The sequence below is a fragment of the Periplaneta americana genome, chromosome 4 (assembly GCF_040183065.1).
Source record: "Periplaneta americana isolate PAMFEO1 chromosome 4, P.americana_PAMFEO1_priV1, whole genome shotgun sequence".
In the NCBI taxonomy this organism is placed as follows: Eukaryota; Metazoa; Arthropoda; class Insecta; order Blattodea; family Blattidae; genus Periplaneta; species Periplaneta americana.
In genome coordinates, this window is record NC_091120.1 from 65,564,850 (window position 1) to 65,583,881 (window position 19,032).

General features: G+C 32.8%; 1 protein-coding gene across 1 annotated transcript; it reads right to left on the minus strand.

Moving 5' to 3' along the window:
- Positions 1 to 1,129: 1,129 nt before the first annotated feature.
- LOC138698814 (uncharacterized) lies at positions 1,130 to 18,364 on the minus strand. Its single transcript, XM_069825035.1, has 7 exons — positions 18,139 to 18,364; positions 15,657 to 16,015; positions 13,617 to 13,842; positions 7,606 to 7,824; positions 6,045 to 6,242; positions 4,306 to 4,467; positions 1,130 to 1,528 (listed from the first exon to the last, which is right to left on the minus strand). The coding sequence occupies exons 1-7, from the start codon at positions 18,241 to 18,243 to the stop codon at positions 1,289 to 1,291; spliced, it is 1,509 nt and encodes a 502-aa protein (XP_069681136.1). The 5' UTR covers positions 18,244 to 18,364; the 3' UTR covers positions 1,130 to 1,288.
- Positions 18,365 to 19,032: the final 668 nt, after the last annotated feature.

The window sequence follows — 19,032 nt, forward strand, 5'->3', positions numbered from 1 at the left end:
CATAACCAAATTCTTGATTTGAACTTTGAGGCGAAAACTTCTCTGGAACTCTTTTTCGTTAAAGAAATAAACCCGACTTTTTACACATGCTTGGTCAATTAGCATTGTATATAATATCGAATAATTCACCACCTGAAGACTTCGTTCTTTAAATGAAAACGGCAGAAAACTGAAGGTCATTTTACTTATTGGTTCTGCCAAACTAATTTTGTTAAGTTTGATCTTCAGATTTTGTCGTCAAAAACTGTATTTTTTCGAGAAGTTTTCCCAATATTTGTTTTTCAAAAGTTGACAACCCGAGCAATGTCTCTCACTTCATTAGTTGGAATTTTTTAACATGTACGTTTCGACTAGTCTAAAGCAACACAATTTGAGAAGGTACAGAGAATGGACTATTAAGTTGGCGACAGATTATGGAGGAGGTCAAACTGTTTGCAATATCAAGAAAACAAGAAAAATACCTGTCTTCGGACATTTGACTGAACAAAAAAAGAAAACAGTCGTGAATCAAGTTTCTCTGGCATGACCAACATAAAAATGTCGCAAATAGATTGCCAGGCAACCACCTTATATATACTCGTACATATTTTCAGATTATCTTCCTCTGAACTTAGCCTACATAAAATCTCCAGTGAACATTTTGCTCTTATCTTGAAGATATTCTTGAGTCTAAAATTATTACAAATTAAACGTTACTGACATACTGTAAGTAAGCATGAAGTATCTTGGAAAACTTTACAACAAATTAACAAAAAACTCATTTGACTATAAGACGATTTTTCTGACTACCTCCCTGCGTACAAACACTGAAAATTGTCGTCCTTGAAGAAGAGAAATAACAGCAGGTATATTTCTGAAACTTTAGTCTTGTCCATCCCCTAACCACATATGTAGCGTGTTGCATTAATAAATAAAAATATATTTAAGTGTAACATAATATATTTATTTAATACATACGTACATTATTTTAAGTATATAAAATAAAGACTCTGTATTCTGAAGTAATAATATTAGAATAATTAGAAAATATAATTATCTGCAATGTAAGTTTTTATGACATCTGTTTTTCTTAAATCTTGGAAAACAATAAAGTTATTGATTGCACAATTATCACTTGATATAAATTATTTTATATGTATTAGGATTTCTTCATACATATATAAAAAAGTAAACCTAAATAAACATGATTAAATTAAATTATTAGTCATCATGAGTAATAAACTTAAACGCAATCAAATTAACATAAGTAATCAGCACTTCCTTTGAGGAAAATCTACTGGATTTTTGTCTACATTTTCGAGTCAATTGGGTAAGTGGTGATCTTGGTGTGAAGAATAATATTGGCCCCTGCAAAGGCGCCAATAGTTGCAGGGTCCAGAACAAGGCACTGTTCAGTAGCCCAAAGCGTGGACAGACTCTCGTACACTGGTCTTACTTTGCCGCGCCACGAATGTGGACGGCCATCTTCACCCACAACTTCTAATGAGGCTTTCACCAAGAATCTGTCAGACTTTCCTGTGCGGACAGACTGCAATTAAAAAAAATACAAAGACTGTTGAGGAGAAAAATAACTCAGTAGAGATAGTAAAGAAATGTGGTGCATCAGATGAATTTTATTTATTCACAACCTTAGACGAAATAAATTAATCAACATAAAAATTAATTGGATTGAAAGAGAGGGGAAATGGGAGGAGAAATTTAAAAGGCGTGCGAAAAGTCTCCTTGCAAATAAGAGTTTGGGGCTGAGAGAAACCGAGTATGTAAGCTCCAAGCCTGTTGGCCACTTGCCTCACTCCGGATTTCGCTGCTCCCCTGAAGGAGCTCTAGATTGAAGGGGAAACCCAAAACTGGACGTAACTCTTAAAATCTAAATGAAAATAGTGTGTTTATATACAGAATATCGAGAAACACCAAAGTTAACGGAAATATTTGCAACCAACATACTTGTATATTGGAGTCATTTAGAAATTGCATGACAAATTGAATTAAAATATTAACTCTTCTCAAAGGAGCTAACCTAAGTTAAGCTACATCTCAAGATCACGAATTCTCAAAGTACGGGTTTTAAATAAAAAAAAAAAGGTAAAAAATTATATGTTTGAAGCCCTTCCAGGTCAAATTATCCATAAGTTTAAACTCGCGAATAACGCGAAATGTTGTGAATACGCGAATTTTTTTTGTTTCTAGCACAAATTTCTTCTAAATTGATGTTTTTAACAGCTATTTATATTTTTAAAGAAATTTTAATAATTTAATACAATAAACTGAGAGGATGGGCGATGTGTCCATATTTTAGAGCCAAAATGATCTTAGGAACCTTCAAAAAAGTACAATTAAATCCAAATTGGAAGCCCACTTCTCTGTGCGATGTACTGTTGGCTGGCATGGCAGTGGAGTTAGCTGGACTTACAATTTTATTTCGATTAGAGGGTCGAATTTTCTAAAAAAAAAATTGAACTGATTAAAATATAATCTATTATGCATTGATATTTACATAAAACTTTAGAATTCAATATTCAAAACCTATTTCAATACAGAGCATTTTTTTTTAAATAATAAAGTATAAAATAGTCTGGATATTTTGTGCGCGTATTACTTTATGTTATTCATATACTACATTGTGGGAAACCCTTGCACAAATTTCTCTTAACAACATGTAAATGCCGATAGAAATTGGTAAGATTTGTTTAAATGTTCAAATATCTTTAAGAGTTCCTTGATAAGACAGATCTGTAGTCTTTGTAATATATGCAGTAATGTATACAGACTGAACCGTAAGTAATGGTATTAATTTCGTTTTATAATTTCTTTGCAGAACGAAAAGTTACATTTGTTCGGATCAAATTTGGGCATATTTGAAGGAAAAAAACTAAAATTCTTTCAATCATTTATTATCATAATACACTGGTCTCTTAAATTGACTTAACATATTTGGGACTAAATCAATGGATTTCCCAAAGCACGGTATGAAATGTTTCATATAAAACAATTTTTATCTCGTACCTACAGGAAGCAAAAACAAGCAAAATTGTATTCAATTTTTTCGTTTGAAATATCTCAAATAATAACCACTTGAAATTAATCACATTACTCATGGTTTCTCCTTGTCTTTCACGACGAGAGTCAAAAAGTCATACTTTAAAATGGTAAATAACGACGAATTTATATTTTTTGTGGAAATAACAACAAAATTAAATCACTTATGTACCGAAATTTAAGATTTTTATTCAGCGTAAAGTAGGATCCCTAATAATTTGTAATGATTTTGTAAATTAAATCGTCATTGTGAGATGTAATTAGCCATTTTAAGACGAAAACGAAAATATAATAATAATAATAATAATAATAATAATAATAATAATAATAATAATAATATTTAATCTGGCACAGTTAAGACCAGTTGGCTTTCTCTTCCACCCAGACTCTAATTCTGAATCAATAAAATAGATATTGATAATATGAATAATAACTTTGTATACAATGTACACCATAAAGGAAATATTAATGAGAATGTGACAATTAAAAGCTCCATGTAGTCTCCCTCATTAGGTTAGGCAGGGAAAGAACAACACGTTCAAACCTATACCCTGATCAGGTTATATTTAGAGAATTAAAAAACTGAATAAATGAATACTTATTTGTAACTATTTAAGCTGTAAAATAAAGAACAATTACAATTTTTAAAGAAAACATATCAAGATTATACAACATTTTCGACACAATAATAATATTAAATGCCAGTTAAGGAAATGGTATGAAACAAAATTTCTAGAAGTTATGGATGTGCCGTAACATGGGCCTTAATTAGAAAAGATGGTCAAAACAGAAAAGTTATGCATGTGCCGTAACATGGGCCTTAATTAGAAAAGATGGTCAAAACAGACAGACAAATAACTGAAATAAAGGTTTTGCGAACAGTATCAGGTTATACAGTTTTAGATTTTTAGTAAATTTGAGAATATTAAAAGAGAATTACAAATTTTCAAATTTAAGAAATAATAAGAATATAATAATAAATGACAAGAATATTATTTTAGTGACAAACAGACAAGATAAAACAAAAGAAGCTTTAAAGTATAAATCTGAAACAGTGAAAATAATTTGAAATATTAAGCATATGGAATAGATAAACGAAAGGAAGCATTGGGAATACCTATAATAATATTTGAGTTATATATCACACTCGTCAGTCTATCAAAGAAAAGCTCTAAAAATTGCAGTGATACAGGTTTTAACTTCAGCTCAGTTATTTACTTAAATTCTAATTGATTTAATCTGTAGCTATACTCTTCTCTGTTACTTCACCTGTATTGTTGCATACAGCAGATGTCCGTGGCAATGGACGCTTACCACATACAGCTTCTTGTTCACCTCACGCAGAAACGCTATGCTCTGACGAGCCCTTACTTCATTTAATGAGAATGTGTGACTGGATTCATCATTATCCACAATCTCCGAGCTGTGAACCTGGAAAAATAAACTTTTAAAATAACATTTAATTTATTTAACAAAAGTATTCTGAATTAAAACGATGTATCTAATATAACTAATATTTTTATGTCCAGTACCTTATCGCATATTTCACTTATAGACTGTATGCTTCTGGAAGTTTCTAGAGACGATATTATTATTATTATTATTATTATTATTATTATTATTATTATTATTATTATTATTATTATTAAGGATGACGACAACTAAATGGAGATCTGGTAATGATTATTGTTGATGTTCTTCACGATATCGATTATGATAATTTCAACGGTGGTGGTGGTGGTGGTGGTGGTGGTGGTGGTGGTGGTGGTGGTGGTGGTGGTGGTGACTGAGTTGAAGCTATATAAGTAGGTAGGGAAAACAAAACTGAATATTTAAATACTTAATAATGACTGAGAAATGCATAATTATATTAGTTATTATTATCATCGAGCGTAATATCTACTGTGCAGTATCTGTAATGTATACAACAGTAATTAAAATAGTAAATCAAAATTACCAAATGAAATTCCCATAAATTTACAAAACTTATTACTGCGAATGAACAACAAATTAAATAATCATTAAGGCAAACATAATTAAACCACGCAAAAACTTACATATAAAATAATTTAAGAGCAAATATATAAGCTTACTAACAATTTCAAATTGGAGATTTATCCTTCGAAGAGGTGGAAAAATTCAAATATCTTGGAGCAACATTAACAAACATAAATGACTCTCGGGAGGAAATTAAACGCAGAATAAATATGGGAAATGCCTGTTATTATTCGGTTGAGAAGCTTTTGTCATCTAGTCTGCTATCAAAAAATCTGAAAGTTAGAATTTATAAAACAGTTATATTACCGGTTGTTCTGTATGGTTGTGAAACTTGGACTCTCACTTTGAGAGAGGAACAGAGATTCAGGTTGTTTGAGAATAAGGTTCTTAGGAAAATATTTGGGGCTAAGAGGGATGAAGTTACAGGAGAATGGAGGAAGTTGCACAATACAGAGCTGCACGCATTGTATACTTCACCTGACATAATTAGGACCATAAAATCCAGACGTTTGAGATGGGCAGGACATGTAGCATGTATGGGCGAATCCAGAAACGCATATAGAGTGTTAGTTGGGAGGCCGGAGGGCAAAAGATCTTTGGGGAGGCCGAGACGTAGATGGGAAGATAATATTAAAATGGATTTGAGGGAGGTAGGATATGATGGTAGAGACTGGATTAATCTTGCTCAGGATAGGGACCAATGGCGGGCTTATGTGAGGGTGGCAATGAACCTCCGGGTTCCTTAAAAGCCAGTAAGTAAGTAACAATTTCAAATTAGTGTAACTCTGAAAATATTGAGATTAGGACAAATTTTTATATGACATTTTTTGCTCAGAATGTCTTTGGAAATAAGCCCCGTAAGTGACGGTAAATTTCGTGAATCAACATGTATATATATGAACGTTGCAAATATTTGCAATAATGATGAATGATTAAAATTTCTATAGTTCTAAATCAATTTTTTTAAAGATGTCCTACAGAATTGTGTGCTTAATAATTATAATTCCAACCTCATGAAAATGTGCTGACAGCTGTTTGAGAGAACCTCTCCATGAGCAGCCATTGTAGCAGTACATCGGCTGGCACTCGCATCCCATCTCATGCTGTATCAGGTCGCCCATGTCAGTAATAGTTTTCTTACAACCTCGATTGTGGTAGCGACATTTCTGTGGTATTTGTTGCTGAATTTCATTGTTTTCCTGTTCTTGCTACAAATATAAAGAAGAACAATACATAGAATATTTTCAGCTTATAAATTCTGAAGTGTATTAAATATGGCAGAATTGAAAGCACGGCAATGGTTAGAAACCCTATATGAAATTTAAAAATATTATGTTTTAATTCTTTAATATTATTTTAAAAACCTGGAGTAAAAATATAATTACATTACAATGAATTAATGTAATAGAAAAATGGAAAGAGAAACATTTAAAAGCAACGCGAAAACGCGTCTTTGCATTAGAAATTGGGAGTGAGTGTTTATTTGAGCTCCAAATCTCTTGGCCACTTCTCTCACTCTGATTTTTGTAGTTCCATATGAAGAAACATTAGGGAATTTAAGGGGAGAGGATGGTATTGTTTTAACTTTTTTCCTATTTGATGTAAAATATTAATTTGTTGTATGTAGAGAGCTCATAGCTGTAGCAACTCAATCAAAAATAAACATTTTGAAAAAAAATTATTTGGGGGCCCCAGATTTGAAAAAAAAATATACCCAATGCAGGATTTTACTAAAACCGATATATCTAAACCATTTTTAAAGGTAGATTCATCCAGTTGTTTGCAATGTACTTGCAAAAGCATGCTCTACAAACTGTCTGTAACAGAATTTTTATATTAGTCTCTACGTTTGTAAAATAAACACTTAAAAATTAATAACACTTTTCTTAATTCTTTTCTTGCAAACAAACTGACGTATTTTTAAAATGAAATCAATTAACAAAATTCTGTTACAGAGAAAAGTTTTCTAATAGTCTAAAGAATGTGTGTTCTAAATTTCATGCATGTATCTTTAATAGTTCAGAAATTATTTCCATTTTTGTCTGGCAATGTAGCAAAAAAATGAAGTTACCGTAAATCGATAAAAGGGGGCGACTGATTTAAAAATCCATAGCGCAGGAAGTTCAAAAATGGCGTCTCAACATCCGATAAGGGCACAAATACCCACGAAATGTTATGCAATGCATTCCACACATATCACAGAGTATTTTAAAGAATTTTTTTTTAATTTACTCATTTTTCACCAAAAAATACCATCCTGTCACCTTAAAAGGGGAAAGCCGAAAATGAACATAAAACTAATAGCTAACATTATGCTAATATGCAAATCGTCAGCCCACGCGAGTTGTGTGGATATAAAGGGGAAAGTTGAGACGGTGTCGGGTAGAGTTCCCGGGTAGCTCAGTGGCAGAGCGCTGGTACGTTCAACCAGAGGTCCCGGGATCGATACCCGGCCCCGGAACAATTTTTCCCTTGAAATTATTCATTATGCTAATAGCTAACACATGCTAAATTATGGATAGGAAAATAAAGACCTGCCTAATATATGTATTTATTTGAAAAGAAACCTACCTGGCTATGAATGATTTCCAACATGTCGTCATCTAGCTGTGGTACTTCTGGTATAGTAGGTAGCATTAAGTTGTTAGAAAATAGGCCTATTGAAGTTGTATGATTGGGGGAGCTCATAGCCTGTGGTCGATACTGGGCATCAGATGACCAGTCCAAATTAAAAAGTCCATGATACTCTTCATTCTGTTTCTGCTGCTGCTGCTTTTGATGCTGTTTAAGCTACGAAGAAGTAAGACAGTGAGATACTTATCTGATACCCCATCACATTTATAAATTAACTTTTAGACAGCTTTCACCGGGACAACCGGGGTTCGAACCCGGTGGTACCAGTAAAATTCGTGATGGTCAAAGCGCCTCTGAAACAGGGTTTCTCTTGCCAATTTATTGCATCATTACTCCATAATCATTCATTTTCACCTCCCTCTAAAAGTTTGGGATATCCTGACCAAGTGGATCCGTGATCATAAAGGTTTATCGTGCTCTTAATGGACAGAAGCAATTAAAACGAGAGCAGATGTGTCTGCGGTGCATTCCCTGCCGGCATTGCTGTAGAGATCACGAAACAACTGCAAACTTCTTGGGTGCTTGTCTGCCTGGGGAGGTATAGATGAGGAGGCGAGACCTGGCATATGAGTGGAGTGAGAGGGGAAGTAATGAGTTATCAGAAAGAGAGTTTATTTCATGATGGTTAATATTATACCAATCTACTGATACGGAAATATTAGTCTCAGATTAAAACCTATATTCATCCTCCATACCCATTGGTGATATAGCCACCGCACATGATAAAGTCACAGAACAGGTCTCGCCTCCTCTACTGTACTGTGCAATAGCCCGTTCGCATTCGGAGCAATATGGCTCAAACTCTGAGGGATCATGGCTATACCATCTATAAGGAAGTTTTGGTATGACCACAAGTGATAGTACCAGATGGACTATTCCATATGAAATCGATTAGTAAAAAACCTCGCATTTTTTTAATACTCTAATTTTTTCCCTATTTATAGAGGGACATCATTTTATTTTTACTTCAATTTTTATTGTACCTGAGTTTTGGAATTTACTTCACTCCCACCCCTTCTACTAGTAAACTTCCAACCGTTCACGACACAGAGCCGAGGGCGCGTAAGCAGTACCGAGATACTGAGTATAGTACGTTTCAGAAATATGTTCGCGTTTTCCAGTGACGAAAGAGCTTTCAATATTGAATCATATTTTCGTACGGGTACTGTCGTCCGTTTCCCTATGTCGCATCCCGGTTTCCCCCACCTGCTTCTGTTCGCCCCTCTGTTAAGTCTAGTAGCTGGGCTATCTTAGCTCTTTTCTGAAAACATTAATTTCTGTTAGGAATTGGACGTCTACGTAATATTATACAAGTGTTTAAAATAAGTTAAATAAAAGGGCCTCCTTAAGTTACGTGATTCCCCCCCCCCTTTCTACAACCCTGTGGCAAAACCACTTGAACGGACAGTAGATAGCATTTCTGAGAGATTTTATCTTTTCGGATCGGGCAGAAGTGAAGATTGAATTTGCAGTACGTAAGGTACTCTTTTATAGAGTAGGTACAGAATTATTTCAACATGAGTTACTTGTACGAAGGACGAAACTGGTAATTGGAATTAGGTACAATAGTCTATAGTGCGATAATATGCACAAAAGAACTGAAGCCTGTATCAAAATGAACGGCCACCATTTTCTAAAATGTGTTTAAATATCCATATTATGATTATTATTCAATTTAACTTTATTCTCTATTTTGTACGCTAATGTGCTATAACAGTACAATATACACGGCATAATTAATACTTCCGAATGAATAGCTCAATTCGTGTGTAAAAACACTTAAGTGTTAATACAGTACTGTATTTTGATTAAACAAAAACCTAATGAAAATTATCAAACTCAAAATTGCGATATTTCCTAGTTTATATAAATGGATGAACTACTTTTCTTCCCTCCTATACCTAGTAAAGTGATTTGTATTTTACGCCAGTATCATCGAACTCCGTCGTGGAAAGGGTAGCAAACGGTGTTTCCTGTTTCAATCGTTAATAGAAAGGTATAGCCAGGTTAATATTAAATGTTAGTAAAAATAAAATGATGTCCCTGTACAAGAGCTGAGGACAGTGCATTTTCAAAAATATACTATCGAAAGTCAAACGATTTTCGTACTATTCAGCGACAAATTTAGCGTATTTTATAAAAACAAGCCTCTTTCAGCGCTCAGAACTCTGGAACCATTTACTGCAGAACATTGAACGGGAGCTCATTTTGAAGCTGACATTTAGTAGGTTATGATAAGAAGTAGTCCTTATTTTTATTATATACAGAGAGACAGATAATCTGATTTTACTTACTTTTAGGCTTTTTGCCCATTTGTAAAAATGTGAAAAAAATTGAGAAAAAACTTGCATTATTAAGAGGGATTCGGCATTGTTTGCTTAGTGGCTCGGCAATAAGTTTCGAGCCCAGTACAGAAAGCACTGGCCGAGAGCTGAAGATAAGCGACCTTTGGGCGTCATTTTACTACTGTGTTTATGAAAACTTGTGATAAAGCTAGCCCAGCTATGCGCTACTAGACTAAACATCACGTGTTTGTCTCCTGGCCTTGCTTGTCTGGGCTAAATCCCGCCTCACAGTCAGCTGGTTACTTCACGCGCGTACTATTTATTTTCTTTATTTGATATCTTCAATATTTTCTTATCAACGGTGCACCAGTAAAAAATATGTGTTAAATTGTACTTTCAATGCGGAATCTAACCATATATTTTAAAAATATTTTATCGTGGGCAAAGGCGTCTTAATGAAGAAAAATCTAAATATCTCCATTTCCATAAAAAGTAAGAACAACTGTTTACATATCAATATAAACTTTAATTTCTCAGCATCAAAATAAAACATGATTTTGATCATAGGGTGAAAGGGTTTCGGAACCACAACAATTTAAAGTTGCTAATTTTATGAAAATACGATAAATTTAAATATTTTTAATTTAAACATTATGAAGTTCTGATGCCTCAAAATTTGCACAAAGCATTGTATCACAGTTGTCACCGGACAGAAAAAGTTTTCATCGCATTTAAAAATTGTAAGGTCACTTTTCTCTGTATTTCGGTCGATTCGAGATGGAATAGCCCATATAGTCACGAATCTTGCGTTGTAAGGGTGCTAGGAACAATAGACTGTGCAGGTATTATTTCGCATTGTCTGTAATGAGGCGATATTAACGATTCTAGTGGTAAGGAACTATCTATGGATGCATATTTACTACGTACTGAGCTTCGTGTCTGTATATACTAGACTGTGGTAGTACTCAACACATTGATATAATTTCATTTAAACCAAACTCCAAATCCGGAGTAATCCTTGACTCCACAGTCCGGTTTTGAGTCTCATTGTGGCCAATCTGAAGAGGTTAATTTTGAAAAAAAGTTTATGTATGATCCCATAATTGATTATTAGAAAATTAAATACAATCTAGACAATTTGACAGTAACGGAGTTGGTGGTCGAAGCACGGGGAAACATTCCAAAATTGCTTGCTAATTTCTGAACATCAACGAGATTAGAAAAAACACTCCTCTTTAAATTGACATTATCGTTATTAACGGGTTTGTTTCAATTTTAGAAAACCACCTTAATGGATTACATTTCATTAGTGTTCTGCCCAAGGACAGGTCTTTTACTGCAAACAGAGCTTTCTCCAATCTTTCCTGTTTCCTGTCTTCGTCTTTGCCTCATATGAGTATAATTAATTTGTTCATTTAAGAACTGATTAATTATGACAATACATTCTTTTCATTTCAAACGTTATAATTTAGTTTTTAACTAAACATTTCATATTCACTTAGTTTAATTGTTTATGACTAGGGATCCTATTATATGGTGAATAAAAATCTTAAATTTCGATATTAATTTATGTTTAATTTCGGTATTATTTCGCTGAATAAACATAATCCAAGGTTGTTTCGCACTTAAATACCTTCTTACTCTGTCATACAAAACACATTACTGTATATTTCTACAAAATCTAGAGATCTATATCATCGGGACATTTTTTATTATGTTGTCAGCAAACAGCTGGATACATTAAGATTTGTACATTTTTAGGAATAATTAGTTTTCTACACACTTACATGTTGTGTACCGAAATTTGTATGAGAGTTTTCTAATCTTTGTGTGAATAATATAGACTAAAAGACATGCTATTTCTACCTATTTTTAAAACTAGTCACTCGAAATTCGGTTTGAATGGTACACTGAATATTCTATACTGAGATAGGGTTTGAATATTAGATTCAGCATCTCTTATGTACATATCAATCTTGAGACACTTTAAATTATTAAGGCTTTCATACAGAAAGATAGGACTGACTTGAAAAACAATAATCTATACTAATAATAAATCTGTAGCCAAAATTTTTCTAGTAATTTTCGATTTTCCAAAAATAATTGGTGTTAACATGTATAATTAACAATCCTGAAACCGAAAATCGCTTTTTTGAAATTTTTGTCTGTCTGTCTGTCTGTCTGGATGTTTGTTACCTTTTCACGCGATAATGGCTGAACGGATTTCGATGAAAATTGGAATATAAATTAAGTTCGTTGTAACTTAGATTTTAGGCTATATAGTATTCAAAATACTTTATTTAATTTAAAAGGGGGGTTATAAGGGTGGTCTGAATTAAATAAATCGAAATATCTCGCTTATTATTGATTTTTGTGAAAAATGTTACATAACAACAGTTTCTTTTAAAATGATTTCCGATAAGTTTTATTCTTTGCAAAATTTTGATAGGACTGATATTTAAGGATATACAAGACTTTTAACATAACAACACAATACATTTTCACCGCCGCCTCAGATTATAGCGTTGTTGTTCCTGCAGTAACTCCTATGTGCAAAATAAAAAATTTTGAGTAGGAAGAAAAAAACACATTTATTCATTCCATGGCAATGCTGCATAGTAAATCGTGAATTCTTACATTTTCGAAAGAAAGAAATATAATTACATATCACTATATATGCTGTATCACTATTTAAGTTATTTTAAGGGTTCAGAACCATAGTGGGCCAAGCGTCATTTACTGAAGACGTAGAAAACAAGGGTTAAAATTAAGTTATTACCATAATTCAATGGAAACATATAGCAAATAATATAAAGTATACACATTAAAACTAAATGATATGTTAATCTTCATTAAACTATGGTTGCATGTAATAACAATTAAGAAACATGTTAAAGGAATTGTCATTGCACCGAATGAGTGGTCTCTGGATTAAAATGATCGCATTTTAATTTTTTAAATACAATTTAAATTAAGTAACATATTAAACGATTTATCCTTCTATCAAACACGAATGTTCCCTGGACCATATGTCCTATTTTAATTATGTAATTACTTTATATTTATTTCTAACGGGTGCAGCGGATCGCACGGGTACGGATAGTTTCGAATAAATTCGTGCTAGAAACAAAAATTCGTTATTTTGCAATATTCTGACCTGGAAGGGGTTGAATTATAAAACGTTTGCAATATTTCGCGAATCCGTGGTTTGCGGAAACTAGGTATCCCTATTTGTAAGAATTATCCTTGTGGCAACCCTTTAATAAGAAAAGTTTGTAGCAATAAATTATTCCTTTGGTCAGACTGGTAGAAAGGTCTTCATACCTATCTACTTCAAATACTGGTAACAGGACTAAGATAAATTCAATTTTTAGCTTGATTTAGTGATTTTTAGTCAGCACAATAACTTAAATGTTTAAATACCCGAGTATAATAATTTAAAAATTACACATCATCTTATAAAAGGAACAAATCCAGTATGTCCCCGAAAACTACTTCGTCATATCGTTGACCAATTTACTTTGTAATTACACGAAATTTAAGTTGAAAGTATTGACATGCTATAAAAGTATTAATTTCATGATTTATGGAGAAAATATTTTCAGAATTACTAATAGAAAAATTATGATTTTTGGCACATAATTTCTGCCTCTTTTTACTCACTTGCTCTTCTGTAGATGCCACATAATCGTAGATTAGAGGATACGAAAGTTGATTATTTTGTCGGAAATCTGGAAGGCTCTGAGGTTGTATCTGATTTCCTAGTCCCCACCATGGTTCCATTGATGTGCTAGGTGTGTCCAATTCCATTATATGTGTCTCTTCCATGGCACTAGGACCTGAATTTCCTTCCGATTGTCTCAAATAATCAGACTCTGTAGGAGTTGTACTGCAAATATTTTCAATTATAAATGTGTAGCAAGCAAAATATAGGCATCTATTACGAATTATAAATGAAACAGATGAAATATATAAGTAAATACAGTTGTGTCTGCCTTAATAAATGTACTCTTACATGCTATGGCATTCCATTTTCAAGTTAAATATTTCATATTATGACGAGAAATTAATAATTAATTCGACTTACATGTAAAAATGAATTTGACTTCAATATATACTGTAAGTCATACTTTATCCGTTATACTGCAGAGTAAGAATAGAACGTTCACTTCGGATCTGGGCCGAAAGAGCGGACTTAGTGCAGTCCGTTGATGTTACGCCACCTCAAGGCCACGTAATTCGCGTGTATCACATAGTACAGTTTCGTAGTTAACTTCATCGTGCTGTGGGATGTCTCTTAATGATGAAGATGCGTCATTATTTTAAGTGTTCTTTCAAATGTAATTTCAGTGTGTGTGCATTAAATTAGATTGATAGACCAATAAAATGCCAGCCAAAATTTCCGTAGTTGCCAGATTCCCACCTAAATACGCAGCTAGAAGGTACAATAGATTCATTTTCCCCAGCCAGAAATCATATTCACTGAGAAATGGACCAGTTCTCTCTGAATTTAAATTGTAAGGTGGTAATCGGTAGATAACGAGACAAGCTATGACTTACAGGTCCATTGATAGAAGAGATGTTGGTCGGTCAAGAAGACGATGCAGAGAGGACTGATTCGAGTGAGAGGAACGGATCTAGAATATCCAACCTTTGTAGATGATGATGACGACTTAATGACCAAACAACTTCATAATTGAATACATATCTTTCCAAAGCGTCTAGGTGCCAAGAAACTTGCTGAGATATTGATTATGATCAAAAACACACTACCAAATGCATGATAAGATACCTCATCTTTTGGCGCAAGAATGAGTCACTTAAGGCCCATTCACAATGAAAATTAAACATAACCGTGACATATACACAGAAGTTTGCGTCCAGGTTACCAAATGGGATCATTCACAATGATTCACATAAACATTGCCGTTAGACGTTAACATGAAAGTTTGCAGGCTCCAAACTTTCATGCTTATGCTTACGTGATTTGGAAACAGAACACAATCGTGGGGCGCTGAAGTATACGACAGAATATGAGGAAATGACGTCTCGTCGTTATGTTTCCATGGTTACCAAGCATCTGTGAGGTTATGTTTATGTTCCCATCGTGAATGTTCTTGATTTTACTGTAATATTTACATTTTTAAGTTAACGCTTACGTTATGTTTAATTTTCATTGTGAATGAGCCTTTATAGTTGAACTACGAGATAGCCAATTTGATATGATACACTCATATAGATGATATAACCACAGTCTCGTATATACAGTCACGAAGCTTGAGTTTATGAGGGTACTAGGAACAATAGACTTTGCAGGTACCATTTCGCATTGTCTGTAATGAGGCGATAGTAGCGATCGTAGTGGTTAGCAACTATCTATGGATGCATATTTACTACGTATTGAGCTTCGTGACTGTACTGTACTGGACTGTGATATAACTCCCTTAGATGGAATAAAATGAAATTTGAAAAATTGACACTTAACCCTCTGGAAATATAGATCTTCAATTGGGAACTTTTTACACAATTAATGATCTAACTATGAAACTATGATGAAATATGTTGAGTTACAATCAAGTAAAATGAGTAAAGGGACATTCCCTGAAAGACCTGAACTTTAAGCCCGATAGAGCTCCATAATCACAAATTCTTCTGAAATTTAATACATATGATAAACTTAGCATTGAATAAAGAGACTCTTACAAAGCAGTGCACAGCGGTGCATTGTAGCATTGGTAGATGCTTGTATTTGCTGACGTCCAGAGCTTAGGCATATATTTTGAAGCATAATTCTCTTTCTTCGTATTCAGAATAAGCTCGATGTCTCTTCTCGTATTGCCGTTGATTTCTTCAACGTGGTGCTGGAATGGTAGAGGTTGGTTGTGTTGCAAGATGTCTGGTAACAATGGTGAATATCTGGTTTCAGGAATGATGTTGTGGTCCATTACTGTAGTGGATATTTCTTGACTGGTAACTGGAACTGGTAAAATCTGTGGTTTATATAAAGGTGAAGGCGTAGTGGACTGAAATGCTGTACGTCGTCCGGTTGACAAATCATAAGCCTGTAAATATAACATTAAAATAATTGTATTAATCTTACACCTTATAAGGAAACCAATTTTGTAGATTCTGGTGTATATACACATACATACCTTTATCAATTTTTTTGTAATAGTGAATGGTGGGAACTAAAATCAACAGACTAATATAGAATCCAAAAAGTTTCTTGTAGGACTGAAATATACGTAAGTACGAAACATGCTATTATTCTCAACCATTCACCATCAATCTCTCGAATATGAAATAATTATTCTTCCTTCTGATATTAGAAAATTAAACTACACAATTACTTGCACGAGTATGTAACTTACTCTTTCTGGGGGTGTTAGAGTGATTATTATATAAAAAATATGCATCTTCGTTCTAGCAATAAACTATTATTATTATTATTATTATTATTATTATTATTATTATTATTATTATTTAATACAACGGGCATAGTAAATTACATTCACGTATAAATACATTATTCGTAAACAATGTTTAATAACTTGAGTTTTGTTTTCAAACTAGTTTACTGAATTGATTTTCTTTTAATACTTTAAAGAGTGATAATATTTAAATAATTTTAGTTTAGAATGCTAGTTTAGATTAACTAGTAACTTGCATAATTTTCAATAACAATCGTTCACACTCTGTATCTATTATTATTATTATTATTATTATTATTATTATCATTATCATTATCATTATCATTAATCTTAGCAGAATGTTTCCACAGTCGCATACATAATTATTATATGTATAAATATTTCTAATTTAAGTTGGGTATGTTTTAGAGTATTTGTAATTGAACTACTTTTAAATGTCTAATTTCATTAATAGAAAAATAGTTACCGTAAAGTGGAGTGACTTCGAACGTTGAGGTGACTTTGAACAGTAATTTAGCTCCTTTCTAAATTAAATGCTGTACCCAATTGCGAAAAAACTGTTTAAGTTGTCAATAAATTAGTTCAGTTTTTTCGAAATAGGTTACAGCATTTAATTCAGAAGGGCGCTAAATTACTGTTCAAAGTCACCTCGGCGTTCAAAGTCACTCCACTTTACAGTATTAAAAATGATTGCAATATACCTACAGTTGTTTTACAGAAATATGAACAAAATTGATTGCACATATTATCCACTTGGATTATTAAGAATTTATTTTTGGTTTGTATTACAATTAAGAAAACCGAAGTTGGTTGCATATTAAATGGCTTATTTTGTGCAAGCATTCAAGAGAGGACTATAGATAGGAATATCATTCGAAACATTACGAGTAAAAATTAATTGAGACACACAAAATCTGATAATGAGAAGTTAGTATGTACATATCACCTTCATGAAGCTCAATTTTTAAACGTACTCTCTGTGCCAATTAACACTTTACCCTATGCAGAAGCAAAACAAATATTAATGCCGACATGGAATGAATCGCCACTTTATGTCATTTTTCACAAAGTGACCTATTATTGTGCAAAAATTATTATATTTCATGTGCATTATTTCCCATTTAATTTAGTCCACTGAACATAAAAAACCGGGAACTGATTCAGATGACATTGCTATACAGAGATATTGGATTACCTGTAGGCCTAAATATGCCTATGATTGTTAAAGAGGATCGTGTATTCCATTAAAAATATCGAAATAAACAATTTATCATACTCTGTCTTTGTTCTTGGTGTAATGTAAGCTTAATGTATTTCAACATAATTGCACACAAAAATTATCAATAGTGGCGATTTTAAATAATTATCTCCAACTTACATAATTAAATCCTTCAGTAAACCTACGTACGTCAAATTATACTCTACTTTAACGGTATACTAGTTAACAAAGATAATTACACTAAAAAAGAGTGAGCATTTCTGTATATTATCTATATGCAAAATTATGCAAATATTAAGAAAAATAATATTGCAGAAATATTTTCGAAAAGATATCATGTTGCGTTCCTAATTGCAAATAATTGTAAGCCAATACAGATTACGCTTGGATGACTCTAGTTGACTCTAGGTAGAATTTTACACATGATTCGCAATCTTTTATTACACTTTGATGTCTGTATCCGTGACATTCCATATATTTTATTCTCATGTCATTTGTTTTATTACATAGAATTTTTAATTACACATAACAGTACCTGTGGCATTGGTTCGTAGCTTCTGGGTTGCTTCGATTCAATATGATATCGAGATGTCGTAAGTGATGGATACGATGGCGTTTCTTGTACATATGTTACAGGCATATTATGCCTTACAGCAAGCTGATTTTCTCGACGCTCTTCAAACTGCGGATACCACAATTGATGCTTCCCATACAGACTGTGAGACGGGTTTGTAATTTCTTCATAGGTACCGCGGGTTATACCTGGTGTATCACTGCAATTAAAAATTATAAATAAATTATTATTAATATCACTATCACTGTTGTTATTATCATCACTGTTATTGTTATTATTATTATTTTTTTTTATTAGAATGTTTATATATAGCCTAAGAAAACATTTAATACATGTCTTACACAATGCAGTTTTATTACCATCTCTGAAATTCTGAGAGGTGAAATGAGGGTTGAAGTAACTTTTCCAAACAGGGAAGGAAAAGTATTCAGCTGGTGGTGGTGGTGGTGGTAGCAGTAGCAGTAGTAGTAATTATCAAGAGTTATATACTTATTAAAGAAATTAGTGACTTGTGTTTCTCATAATTATTTAAGATGTGCCTACTTTTCGTTCTTTCAGTCGATAATTAGGTCTGCCTTAATTTTCTGGGGAAAGGGTAGCAAAATTGGGAATGTCTTGATTTTGCAAAAGAAAGCCATTAGAATTCTATGTCAATGAAACTATCTTGAACATTGTCGACCTCTTTTCAAACAATCACAGATATTAACTTTCAAAAAATTTATATATATATATATATATATATATATATATATATATACACGACCTAGTCCTTTACACTCGATAAAATACAGACAATTACTTATTAATAGCCAATATACATGATCTTGAAATTAGAAATAGTGAACAAATTAATAT